At 36.5% G+C, this 13,033-nt stretch overlaps 1 protein-coding gene across 1 annotated transcript in view; it reads left to right on the forward strand.

Annotated features, from left to right (window-relative positions):
* Nucleotides 1-13,033, forward strand: part of COL21A1 (collagen type XXI alpha 1 chain) — a 200,229-nt gene that overhangs the window by 56,834 nt on the left and 130,362 nt on the right. Inside the window, exon 2 of the mRNA XM_065543895.1 lies at nucleotides 10,160-10,285. Within this exon, the coding sequence (XP_065399967.1) occupies nucleotides 10,198-10,285 (88 nt within the window). The 5' untranslated portion in view covers nucleotides 10,160-10,197. The remainder of the gene's footprint in view (nucleotides 1-10,159; nucleotides 10,286-13,033) is intronic.

The following is a 13,033-nucleotide window of genomic DNA, read 5'->3' on the forward strand; positions in this document are numbered from 1 at the left end:
ATTTCTCTAACGATCAGTGATGATGAGCTTTTTTCATATGATTGTCGGCTGCATAAATGTCTTCTTTTGAGAAATGTCTGTTCTAATCCTTTGCCCACTTTTTGATGGGGTTGTTTTTTCTTGTAAATTTGTTTAAGTTCTTTGTGGATTCTGGATATTAGCTCTTTGTCAGTTGCATAGATAGATTGCAACATTTTTCTCCCATTCTCATGGTAGTTTATTTTGCTATGCAGAAGCTCTTTAGTTTAATTCGATCCCATTTGTCAATTTTAGCGTTTGTTGTCATTGCTTTTGGTATTTTAGACATGAAGTCTTTGCCCATGCCTATGTCCTGAATGGTATTGCCTAGGTTTTCTTCTAGGATTTTTATGGTTTAAGGTCTTTTGTTTAAGTCTTTAATCTATCTTGAGTTGATTTTTGTATAAGGTGTAAGGAAGGGGTCCAGTTTCACTTTTCTGCTTATGGCTAGCTAGTTTTCCCAACACCATTTATTAAATAGGGAATCTTTTCCCCATTGCTTGTTTGTGTCAGGTTTGTCAAAGATAAGATGTTTGTAGATGTGTGGTTTTATTTCCAAGGCCTCCATTGGTCTATATATCTGTTTTGGTACCAGTACCATGCTGGTTCGGTTACTGTAGCCTTGTAGTATAGTTTGAAGTCAGGTAGCATGATGCCTCCAGCTTTCTTCTTTTTGCTTAGGATTGTCTTGGTTATGCGGGCTCTTTTTTGGTTCTATATGAATTTTAAAGTAGTTTTTTCCAATTCTGTGAAGAAAAGCAATGGGCAGTATGGCCATTTTCACGATATTGATTCTTCCTTTCCATAAGCATGGACTGTTTTTCCACTTGTTTGTGTCCTCTCTTACTTCCTTGAGCAGTGGTTTGTAGTACTTCTTAAAGAGGTCCTTCCCTTGTAAGTTGTATTCCTAGGTATTTTATTCTCTTTGTAGCAATAGTAAATGGGAGTTCACTCTTGATTTGGCTCTCTGGTAGTTTTTTTTTTTTTTTTTGAGATGGAGTCTTGCCCTGTTGTCCAATCTGGAGTGCAGTGGTGTGATCTCAGCTCACTGCAACCTCTGCTTCCCTGGTTCAGGCATCTCTCCTGCCTTAGCCTCCTCAGTAGCTGAGACTACAGGCAACTGCCACCACAACCAACTATTTGTTGTTTTTTTTGGTATTTTTATTAGAGAGAGGTTTCACCATGTTGTTCAGGCTGGTCTAGAGCTCCTGACCTTGTGATCTGCCCACCTCCACCTCCCAGAGTGCTAGGATTATTGACTGTCTGTTTGTCTGTTATTGATGTATAGGAATGCTTGTGCTTTTTGCATATTGATTTTGTATCCTGAGAGTTTGGTGAAGTGCTTACCGGCTTAAGAAGATTTTGAGCTGAGATGATGGGGTTTTCTAAATATACAGTCTTGTCATCTGCAAACTGAGACAATTTGACTTCCTCTCTTCCTATTTGAATACCCATTATTTCTTTCTCTTGCCTGACTGCCATGGCCAGAACTTACAATACTATGTTGAATAGGAATGGTGAGAGAGGACATCCTTGTCTCGTGCTGGTTTTCAAAGGGAATGCTTCCAGTTTTTGCCCATTCAGTATGATATTGGCTGTCTGTGGGTTTGTCATAAATAGCTCTTATTATTTTGAGATATGTTCCATCGATACCTAGCTTATGGAGAGTTTTTAGCATGAAGGGGTGTTGAATTTTGTCGAAGGCCTTTTCTGCATCTATTGAGATAATCATGTGGTTTTTGACATTGGTGCTGTTTATGTGATGAATTACATTTATTGATTTGCATATGTTGAACCAGCCTTGCATCCCAGGGATGTACCTGACTTGATTGTGGTAGATAAAGTTTTTGATGTGCTACCAGATTCGATTTGCCAGTATTTTATTGAGGATTTTTGCATTGATGCTCATCAGGGATATTTGCCTGCAGTTTTCTTTTTTTGTTGTGTCTCTGCCAGGTTTTGATATCAGGATGATGCTGGCCTCATAAAATGAGCTAGGGAGGATTCCCTCTTTTTCTATTGATTGGAATAGTTTCAGAAGGAATGGTACCAGCTCCTCTTTGTACCTCTGGTAGAATTCGGCTGTGAATCCGTCTGGTCCTGGACTTTTTTTGTTGGTAGGCTATTAATTACTGCCTCAATTTCAGAACTTGTTATTGGTCTATTCAGGGATTTGACTTTTTCCTGATTTAGATGTGGGAGGGTGTATGTGTCCAGGAATTTATCCATTTATTCTAGTTTTCTAGTTTATTTGCATAGACATGTTTATAGTATTATTTGATGGTAGTTTGTATTTCTGTGGGATCCCCTATATCATTTTTTATTGTGTCTATTTGATTCTTCTCTCTTTTCTTCTTTATTAGTCTTCATAGCAGTGTATCTATTTTGTTGATCTTTTCAGAAAACCAACTCCTGGATTTGATGATTTTTTTTGAAGGGTTTTCGTGTTTCTATCTCTTTCACTTCTGCTCTGATCTTAGTTATTTCTTGTCTTCTGCTAGCTTTTGAATTTGTTTCTTTGTAGTGTCGATTGTCTTTACAATTTGGTATGTTTTTGCAGTGGCTGCTACTAGTTTTTCCTGGCCATGTTTAGCGCTTCCTTCGGGAGCTCTTGTAAGGCAGGCCTGGTGGTGAGATAAAATTTCTCAACATTTGCTTGTCTCTAGAGGATTTTATTTCTTCTTAGCTTATGAAGCTTAGGTTAACTGGATATGAAATTCTGGGTTGAAAATTCTTTTCTTTAAGAATGTAGAATATTGGCCCCCACTCTCTTCTGGCTTGTAGGGTTTCTGCTGAGAGATCTGCTATTAGTCTGATGGGCTTCCATTTATGGGTAACCCAACTTTTCTTTCTGGTGCCCTTAATGTTTTTTCCTTCCTTTCAACCTTGGTGAATCTGACAATTATGTGTCTTGGGGTTGCTCTTCTCGAGGAGTATCTTTGTGGTGTTCTCTGTATTTCCTGAATTTGAATGTTGGCCTGTCTTTCCAGGTTGGAGAAGTTCTCCTGGAAAATATCCCGAAGAGTGTTTTCCAATTTGGTTCCATTCTCCCCGTCACTTTCAGGTACACCAGTCAAATATAGATTTGATCTTTTCACATAGTCCCATATTTCTTGGAGGCTTTGTTCATTCCTTTTTATTCTTTTTTCTCTAATCTTGTCTTCTCACTTTATATCATTAAGTTGATCTTCAATCTCTGATATCCTTTCTTCTGCTTCATTGATTCAGCTATTGATACTTGTGTATGCTTCACGAAGTTCTCTTGTTGTGTTTTTCAGCTCCATCAGGTCATTTGTGTTCTTCTCTAAACTGGTTATTCTAGTTATCAATTCATCTAATCTTTTTTCAAGGTTCTTATCTTCCTTACATCAGATTAGAACATGGTCCTTTAGCTTGGAGGAGTTTGTTATTATCCACCTTCTGAAGCCTACTTTTGTCAATTCGTCAAACTCATTCTCTGTCCAGTTTTGTTCCCTTGCTGGTGAGGAGTTGTGATCCCTTGGAGGACAAGAGGTGTTCTGGTTTTTGGAATTTTCAACATTTTTGCACTGGTTTCTCCCCATCTCTGTGAATTTATCTACCAACATGGTCTTTGATGTTGGTGACCTTCAGATGGGGTCCTTGAGTGGACGTGCTATTCCTTTTTGTTTGTTTGTTTTCATTCTAACAGTCAGGCCTGTCTGCTGCAGGTCTGCTGGAGTTTGCTGGAGGTCCATTCCACATCCTGTTTGCCTGGGTATCACCAGTGGAGACTGCAGAACAGCAAAGATTGCTGCCTGTTCTTTCCCCTTTCCAGGGAAGCTTTGTCCCAGAGGGACACCTGCCAGATGCCAGCCAGAGTTCTCCTGTACGAGATGTCTGTTGGTCCCTACTGGTAGGTATCTCCCAGTCAGGATACAGGGACCCACTTGAGGAGGCAGTCCGACCCTTAGCAGAGCTCGAACGCTGTGCTGGGAGGTCCACTGGTCTCTTCAGAGCCATCAGGCAGGGATGTTTAAGTCTGCTGAAGCTATACCCACAGCCGCCCTTCCCCCAGGTGCTCTGTCCAGGGAGATGGAAGTTTTATCTATAAGTTCCTGACTCGGGCTGATTCCTTATTTTCAGAGATTCCCTGCCCAGAGCTGCTGAGTAGTATTTCATTGTTTGAATTATATCACACGACTTGTGTATTTATTGTCCTGTTGATAGCACTTGGGTTATTTTTAGTTTGGAATTATTATGAATAAAACTACTGTAAACATTGCTAAAGTCTTTTGCTATGGACACACAATTTCATTTCTCTAGGCTACATACCTAGCAGAAAAATCACTGGCCATAGTTTATAAGAAACTTTACCTAACAGTTCTCAAAAGTGATTACATCCATTTTCAATCTCGCCAACAATGTATGAATTCCAGTTTCTTCACATATACTTGTAAACATTTGATATTATCAGTCTTTTAATTTTAGCTATTTTTGTAGGTGTGAAATCATATTGGCCAGGCATGGTGGCTCACGCCTGTAATCTCAGCACTTTGAGAGGCCAAGGCGGGTGGATCATGAGGTCAGGAGATCAAGACCATCCTGGACAACATGGGGATACCCCGTCTCTACTAAAAATACAAAAAATTAGCCGGGCGTGGTGGCGGACGCCCGAAGTCCCAGCTACTCGGGAGGCTGAGGCAGGAGAATAGCATGAATCCGGGAGGTGGAGCTTGCAATGAGCTGAGATCGCACCACTGCACTAGCCTGGGTGATAGAGCAAGACTCCGTCTCAGAAAAAAAAAAAAAAGAAACCATATCATATCTTACTGTTGTTTTACTGTGCATTTCCCTGATGACTAGTGATGATGAGTACTATTTCATGTGCTTATTGGCCATTTCTGTATCTTCTTTTGTAATGTGTCTGTTCAAGACCTTTTACTCATTTAAAAAATTGTGTTGTTTTTCTTTTTATTATGTATGTTTTCTGATATGAGTCATTTGTCAGAAATATTTTAATGCGAACATTGGCTTGCATTCTTAAATGGTGTCTTTTAAGGAATGGAAATGTTTAATTTTGATTAAATCTGATGTAGTTATTTTAAAACTGCTAGTGGTTTTTGTGTCCTAAGAAATATTCACCTTAATCCTAAAGTGGTGAAGATATTCTCTTATGTTTTTTCTTTGAAGACTTATAGTTTTAGCTTTTACATTTAGATCTATGTTCCATTTAATTTTCTTATGTGAAATGAGGTAGGAGTCCAGGTTCATTTTTTTCCATGTGTTTTTTCAGTTGATTCAGCAATGTTTGTTGAAAAGACTTTCCTTTCCTATCCAACTACTTTGACATTTTTGTTGACAATCAATCAGTTGACCATGTAAGTGTGGGTCTGTTACCAAAACTCTTTTGTGTTCTGTTCTATGCCTATCTTTATGTCAATATAGTACCATACTTTCTTGATTTCTGTAGCAAGCTGCTATGGTTTGAATGTTTGCCGCCTCTGAAACTCATGTTGAAACTTAATCTCCAGTGCAAAGGTACTAGGAGGTGTGTCCTTTAAGAGGTGATTGGGTCATGAGGGTTCTGTTGTCATGGATAGATACATCCTTTCCACGGGTTAGTTGATTAATGGGTTACCATGGGAGTGGGTTAGTTATCAGGAAAGTAGTTCTGTTATAAAAAGCCGGGTAGGTTCTCTCTCCTGAGGCCCCTCACCATGTGGTACCCTGTACCACACAGAGACTCTGCAGAAAACCCCCACCAGCTGTAAGGCCCTCACCAGATTTCACCCTTAGACCTTGGGCTTTCCAGCCTTCAGAACTGTAAGAAATAAATGTATTTTCTTTATAAATCACTGCATCTTGGGTATTCAGTTATAATAACAGAAAGCAGACTGACATAAGTCAGTATCAAATAATATCAGTTCTCCAACTTTGTTATTAAGAGAGTTCTTTTTCAAGATTGTTCCAATTCAAAATCATTTGCATTTTATTCATGCTTTAGAATATTTGTTAATTTTAAAAATTGGGATTTTGTTGAATCTATAGACCATTTGGGAAGGGTGGAGATGTTAATAATATTGAGTCTTTTAATTCTGAATATGGATCTCTCCATTTATTTGGTTTCTTTAATTTTGCAATGTTTCAGTACAGAGGTCTTTCCGTATTTCATTAGCTTTATTTCCACATTTATAATACTTTTGATACTATTGAAAATGGTATTTTTTTCCCAATAAAGAAACCATTAATCTTGTGTCTTGTGACCTTGCTAAATTCACTTTGTTCCACTATTGTTTTTGTAGATTCCACTTTCTATGTAGATTATTATGTTTTCCATAAATAATGACAGTTTTTTTTTCCTTTATAATCTTTTCATGTTTTATTTCTCATTTGTGCACATGGCGGTCGCTAGAACTCCTTGTACATTTTTGAATAGAAGTGGTATGAGAATGTATCCTTAGCTACTTACTGATTTGAGAAGGAAAGAATTTAGTATTTTACAACTCAGTGTGATGTTATATGTACATTTTTTTATAGACAGCATTCACATTCATGGGTTAAGTCCTACTCTTAGTTTGCTGAAAGTTTTATCATAAATGAGTGTTAAATTTTGTTAAGAACTTTTGATGCATAAATTGAGATGTTCATGTGATTTTTTTTTTCTAGTCTCTTACTTTATATAAGTTGAATTTTGAGTGTTAAACCCATCTTGCATCTCTCTAATAAATCCCACATGGTCATGATATTTTAAAATATATTGTTATATTTAATTAGCTAATATTTTGTCATAGATTTTTATATCCTTGTTCATAAAGAATAATGGAAAATTTACTTATATGCTAAATCAATGGACTATAATTTTTTGTAATATCTTTGTCTAGGTTTTTTTTTTTTTTTAACTAGGGTTGTGTTGGCCTCATAATAAAAATTGGGGGGAGTTCACTTCTTCTTTATTTTCATTTAATTCCACTGAAACAAATAGTTTTATTTTATTTTTTTCCCTTGACTGTTTTGTAGAAATTGTTGGAAGAAATTACTGTTGAAGCTATCTGGACCAGGAGTTTTCTTTGTGGGAATGTTTTTGATTAATAATTTAACTTCTTTATTAAATAATTGGACCAATTTCAATAAATAGTGTTTTTCAAAGACTTTGTTCATTTCGCCTGTCCAGTTACCCTTTTAATGTTTGTAGGATCTAAAGTGGTGCTTTCTATTTGAATACTGACTCAGGCAATTATTTATGTTTTCTCTGTTTTTTCTTGGTTATAATTACTAAGGCATAGCAGTATATTTATTTGTCCAAATAATTAACTTTTTAATTATTTATTTTTTAAATTGTCTTTCAAATTTATATTTCATAGCTTTTTTACTTTTTGGGTTTAATTTATTGTACTATTTCTAGCTTCTTAAGGTGGAAGCTTAGATATTGGTTTCGTTTTTGTTTAATATATGCTTTTAAAGCTAAAATTTCTCTCTAAGTGCTGCTTTAGCTGTATCAAAAAATATTTGATTTAAAAAATTATTGAGTTTGAAATATTTAAAAACTTCTTTGGCTTTTAAAAACTCATGGATTATTTAGAAGTATGTTGCTTAATTTCAAAGTATTTTAGGACTTTCACTTCTGAAAGTCTGTAGGACAACTACAGATCCTATAGATAACAGAAAGATGATGAGTGGAGAGGTGAAATAGCCAAAGTCCTAGAAAAATACTATTTATTGAAGCTCGTCCAATTATCTACTAATAAGTTACATTTTTAATAAAACGCTTTTCAACAAAGAAAACTTCATATCCAGATGCCCTTTGGTCAAGGAACACAATCAGTATGGTTTCAATTTTTTGAAGTCTGAGACTTGTTTTCTCTCCAGCATATTGTCTTTTTGGTGACTGTTTCATATGCATTACAAAATGATATGTTTTCTTCTGTTGTTAGTTGGAGTGTTTTGTAAATATTAACTAGGTGAAGTTGGTTAATAATAGTGTTGTCCAAACCTTCTGTTCCACTAATTTTTTCTGGTCTAATTAAATAATACTGAGTGCTAGATATTAAAACCTCATTATTTTTAATGTGTCTCTGCTTATTTTTTTTTCATTTTTTTGTTTCATATATTTAGAAGCTTTAATATTAGATGTCCACACATTTAGGATTTTTATCTCTTTCTGATTGAGTGCTCAGTTTATTACTAGAAAATTTCTGTCTAAAATTCTTACTGCGCTCCCTCTGTAGGTAATGTATCATTTTTCCTATGGCCAGTTTTAGGAATTTTTTTTTTTTTTTGAGATGGAGTCTTGCCCAGTCGCCTAGGCTGGAGTGCAGTGGCCCGATCTCGGCTCACTGCAAGCTCCGCCTCCCGGGTTCACGCCATTCTCCTGCCTCAGCCTCCCGAGTAGCTGGGACTATAGGCGCCCGCCACCACGCCCGGCTCATTTGTTTTGTAATTTTAGTAGAGACGGGGTTTCACCTTGTTAGCCAGAATGGTCTTGATATCCTGACCTCGTGATCCACCCGCCTCAGCCTCCCAAAGTGCTGGTATTACAGGCGTGAGCCACCGCGCCCAGCCCAGTTTTAGGAATTTTATATTTTATTTTGATTTCAGTTGATTGTACATGATGTATGCAGGTATGATTAACTTTGTGTCTCACTTGGGGTTTGCTGAAGTTCTTTGATCTGAGAATTGGCGGCTTTCATTAATTTGGAAATTTTTTGGCATGTCTTTTCAAATATTTCTTCATTCTCTCCTTTTTCATGAGAAAAATTTACTTATATGCTAAATCAAGATCACTTGATATTGTTCCATAAATTCTAGATGCTCTATTCCTTTTATCATGTTTTTATGCCTTGGGGTTTCATTTTTTGATAATTTCTATTCACTTATCTTCAAGTTTACTTATCTTTTCCTCCAATGGATGCAGGTAAACCCATTGTATAAACCATTTTCTGATGTATATTTAATTCCTAGAATTTTTCTTTGTATCTTTATGTATAGTTTTCATCTTCCTTCTGAAATTTTCCACATCATTGTACATGTTTTCCATCTTATTTACTAGATTCTTTAACGTACTTATCATTGCCATTTTACAAACACTTTTTGCTACTTCTGATATTTAGGATTTAGGTAATCTTTGAATCTGCTTATGCTGTTTTTCTCCTGATCAGGTATAAAAATTTCTTGCTTCTTTTCAAGTCATGGCCACCGTTTTATATTTGAGAAAGTCTCTGGCTACCTGGATAGGAAGAGGGGCAGACTCTCTCTAGGCTGTTCTATACTGTTTCCAACTTTCTATGTACTACTTATCTACTCTGTGTATTTAGTTAAGGCTCACCAGAAGAAACTGCTGAATGAAGGAATGCTTGTTTTGTGGCAGAAACTCCTCAGATTTCCAATCTGTTACACCAGCTTTGAGTGATTTTTTACATGCTATGGCAAATTCCTTCTCATCAGTATTCCCTTTCTGCCAGAGATTAAAGCAGTTGTGAATCACTTCTATATGATGAAAGGTTAATAACTTCTGGAATTTAGTTCTTTTGGGTTTCTTTAAATTATTTCATTTCTGCTGAGCTTAAAAAGCATATGAATTTGTACTTTATCTGGTATGTCCTCGCTGTGAATGACAGTCTCTTGCAACTTTCTGCATTCTAACCAGAAATGAAGTTCTAGGACTTATTTTAGATGGTGTATGAAAACTATGAAACTGAGTGTTTATGAATTAAATAAGAGAGGTCTTAATGTTTACAATTTTATCTTATTTTAAAAATTAAATTCTATCAGCTGTATCTTAGAAATATTTTCACTAAATACTCTTTGAGTGTCCCTTAAATGCAAGCCATATTTAAAAGAAAAATGTTTGCTAATATTCAGATAGTGAAAAGAATGAGATAAGGTTCTACAGGCTATGCCCAAAGGATAAATTCTAGTAAATATTTTGCAAAAAGCTCAAATTTTAGAAAATGTGTATAAGACAATTATGAATTAAGATTTATCATGCTCTTCAGCCGCTATTCATTGTCCTCCTGCAATAATATATTTAAAATTTGGCTATTTTAAACAGATTTAAGTTAATTCTAATAGTCACAAAATTAACTGTATTTCAACTGGGTCTTGTAATTTCAAAATGTAAATGTATAATGGCCAGATGTTGACTTTAATTAATATATTTAACTTGCCTTTTTTTTCTCCCTAGGAATCCTAAAACCAAAATTTTAGAACGAAAACAGAAACATGGCTCACTATATTGCATTTCTCTGCACGGTTTTGGTGCTGCTTCTTCAGAATTCTGTGTTAGCTGAAGATGGGGAAGTAAGATCAAGTAAGAACTATCAGCATTGTCCTTTTTTGTTATCAATAAATTAATCTGGAAATTAAACTAGGGGAGTTCAAGTAATGGTTTTAAGGGTCTCATTCTTACTGTTTTTGATTCTGTAACTCCCTAAAATAAATGAATTGCTATGTTACTCATTAACTGAGAAGAAAAGCTTCCCTCAGAGATAATTTTGAGAGGGCTCTATGGCAATAGTTTATTCAACTAACACATCAAGCTTTGGAACAAACAGTCTGGTATTGAGTCCATGTTCAGCCACTTTTGAGCTGCATAATAGGAAGATAAAGAAAGCCTTGCACTTTGGGAGGCCGAGACGGGCGGATCACGAGGTCAGGAGATCGAGACCATCCTGGCTAACACGGTGAAACCCCATCTCTACTAAAAAAATACAAAAAAACTAGCCGGGCGCGGTGGCGGGCGCCTGTAGTCCCAGCTACTCGGGAGGCTGAGGCAGGAGAATGGCGTGAACCCGGGAGGCGGAGCTTGCAGTGAGCTGAGATCCGGCCACTGCACTCCAGCCTGGGCGGCAGAGCGAGACTCCGTCTCAAAAAAAAAAAAAAAAAAAAAAAAAAAAAAAAAAAAAAAAAAAAAAGAAAGCCTTGTAGATTGGTTATCAGGACTGAATGAGATAATGCATGTTAATGGTTTAGCACAGTACATCTCAATGAATGTTGTTATTGCTTGTAAGAAAGCTTGCATATAGAGATAAAGAGCTATAGTAATTATAGTTCTCTTACCCAGACTATCGTTTAGAGATAGCATACTTTTTTAAAAAAAAGTTTGCTTATATTCACATTTTAAAACTCATAAACATTCTACTTTAAATTAACTATGGTCTCTATAAAAGTTAAATGAGATGGTTTGATAATTTGATTCAACTTGGCTTAAAATTTATTAATACAATGATATTTAAAGCTTGCTTAACACTTTTATAGTTTAATTCATGCAATCACTCTATAATGTGTATACCCTTTCCTTTGTTTTTTTTTTTTCTTGGGTGGGAAAAGGGATTTTAAAAAGTTAAGGGGCTTACCTAGTAAAATACAGCTTGTGAGGGCAGTAAGTAGTATTCGAACCATGTTTTCGCTCTTCAATCACCTTCCTTTTCTATAATGTCATTCATCTCTCTAAGGAAGAGGTTCTCAGGACGGATATTATGTCTAGGGCTTATTAATGGCATTATTTGCTTGTGTGCCCATGCTCTTGACTAACTTTGCAGTTATGAAATACATGTTCTGTGGCTCTGTGACAGGGAGAAGGGTAGGAAGGGCCAAGAATAACCCTCTAAGAGTGAATCAGGTGGCACACAGACACTAGCAGCTTCAGACAACAATGAGTCTCAGTATTTAGGAAGGGCCAACATTGAAAAGCTCTGCCAACAAACTCTTCTATCCTTTCGTCTCCCCACACAAAAAACAAAAAAACAAACAAACAAAACAATAAAAGCATAAACCTTTAATCCCAGTCCATCCAGCTTCCGAGCTTCCAAAAATAACAGAAAAATTGCATTCCCTTGGGTTAGCAAGTTTGCCTCTGGGCAGAACTCCATTTCTGCTGTCCCTTCCTTGACCTCTGGCAGTGGCCACCATGGCAGAGCTTGTTGGAATTGTGTCCCTTACACCTTCTGAGGATACTACCACCTGTAGTAGAGCACTTTAGGAATAATGTCATAATCACAGATACATTTTTGAGACAAATCCCTATTTTGGCAATTCTTTTTATTTTTTGAACTTCTTGACTGTTACAAATTTAGGAGGGGGTGGCAACCTAACTGTGGAAGGTCAGAAAAGGTTTTATGGTAAAGCTGACAGGCAATCAGGGATCTGAAACAAGAGTATTAGTCAGGTAAAGAGGAAGACATTCTAATAAAAGGGAAGGGCAACTGCAAAGGCCCAGAGTTGGGAGACTAACACAGACTAAAAGATAAACTGGTTTGTTGGGGCAATTCCGATAGTTTGGAATGGCTAACAAAATGCACAGAAAAGAACAGCTATATTTGTCTTCTTCTGTAACTTCTGTACTCAAATCAGCAATAATAGCTATTATTTATAGCCCATATGATAATGAGATAATTTTATATTCATGCTTCGTTTTACATTTAGCATGCTAGCATTTATCACAGGGAAAGTCTTTTTCTTTTTTTTTTTTTTTGACAATTTTTAAAATTATACTTTAAGTTCTAGGGTACATGTGCACAACGTGCATGTTTGTTACATATGTATACTTGTGCCATGTTGGTGTGCTGCACCCATCAACTCGTCAGCACCCATCAACTCATCATTTGCATCAGGTATATCTCCCAATGCCATCCCTCCCCCCCGCCCCCAAAATAGGCCCTAGTGTGTGATGTTCACCTTCCAGAGTCCAAGTGATCTCATTGTTCAGTTCCCACCTACGATTCAGAACATGCGGTGTTTGGTTTTCTGTTCTTGTGATAGTTTGCTGAGAATGATGGTTTCCAGCTGCATCCATGTCCCTACAAAGGACACGAACTCATCTTTTTTTATGACTGCATAGTATTCTATGGTGTATATGTGCCCCATTTTCTTAATCCAGTCTGTCACTGATGGACATTTGGGTTGATTCCAAGTCTTTGCTATTGTGAATAGTGCCGCAATAAACATACATGTGCATGTGTCTTTATAGCACCATGATTTATAATCCTTTGGGTATATACCCAGTAATGGGATGGCTGGGTCATATGGTATTTCTAGATCTAGATCCTTGAGGAATCGC

This window comes from Macaca fascicularis, chromosome 4 (assembly GCF_037993035.2).
Source record: "Macaca fascicularis isolate 582-1 chromosome 4, T2T-MFA8v1.1".
Taxonomy (NCBI): Eukaryota; Metazoa; Chordata; class Mammalia; order Primates; family Cercopithecidae; genus Macaca; species Macaca fascicularis.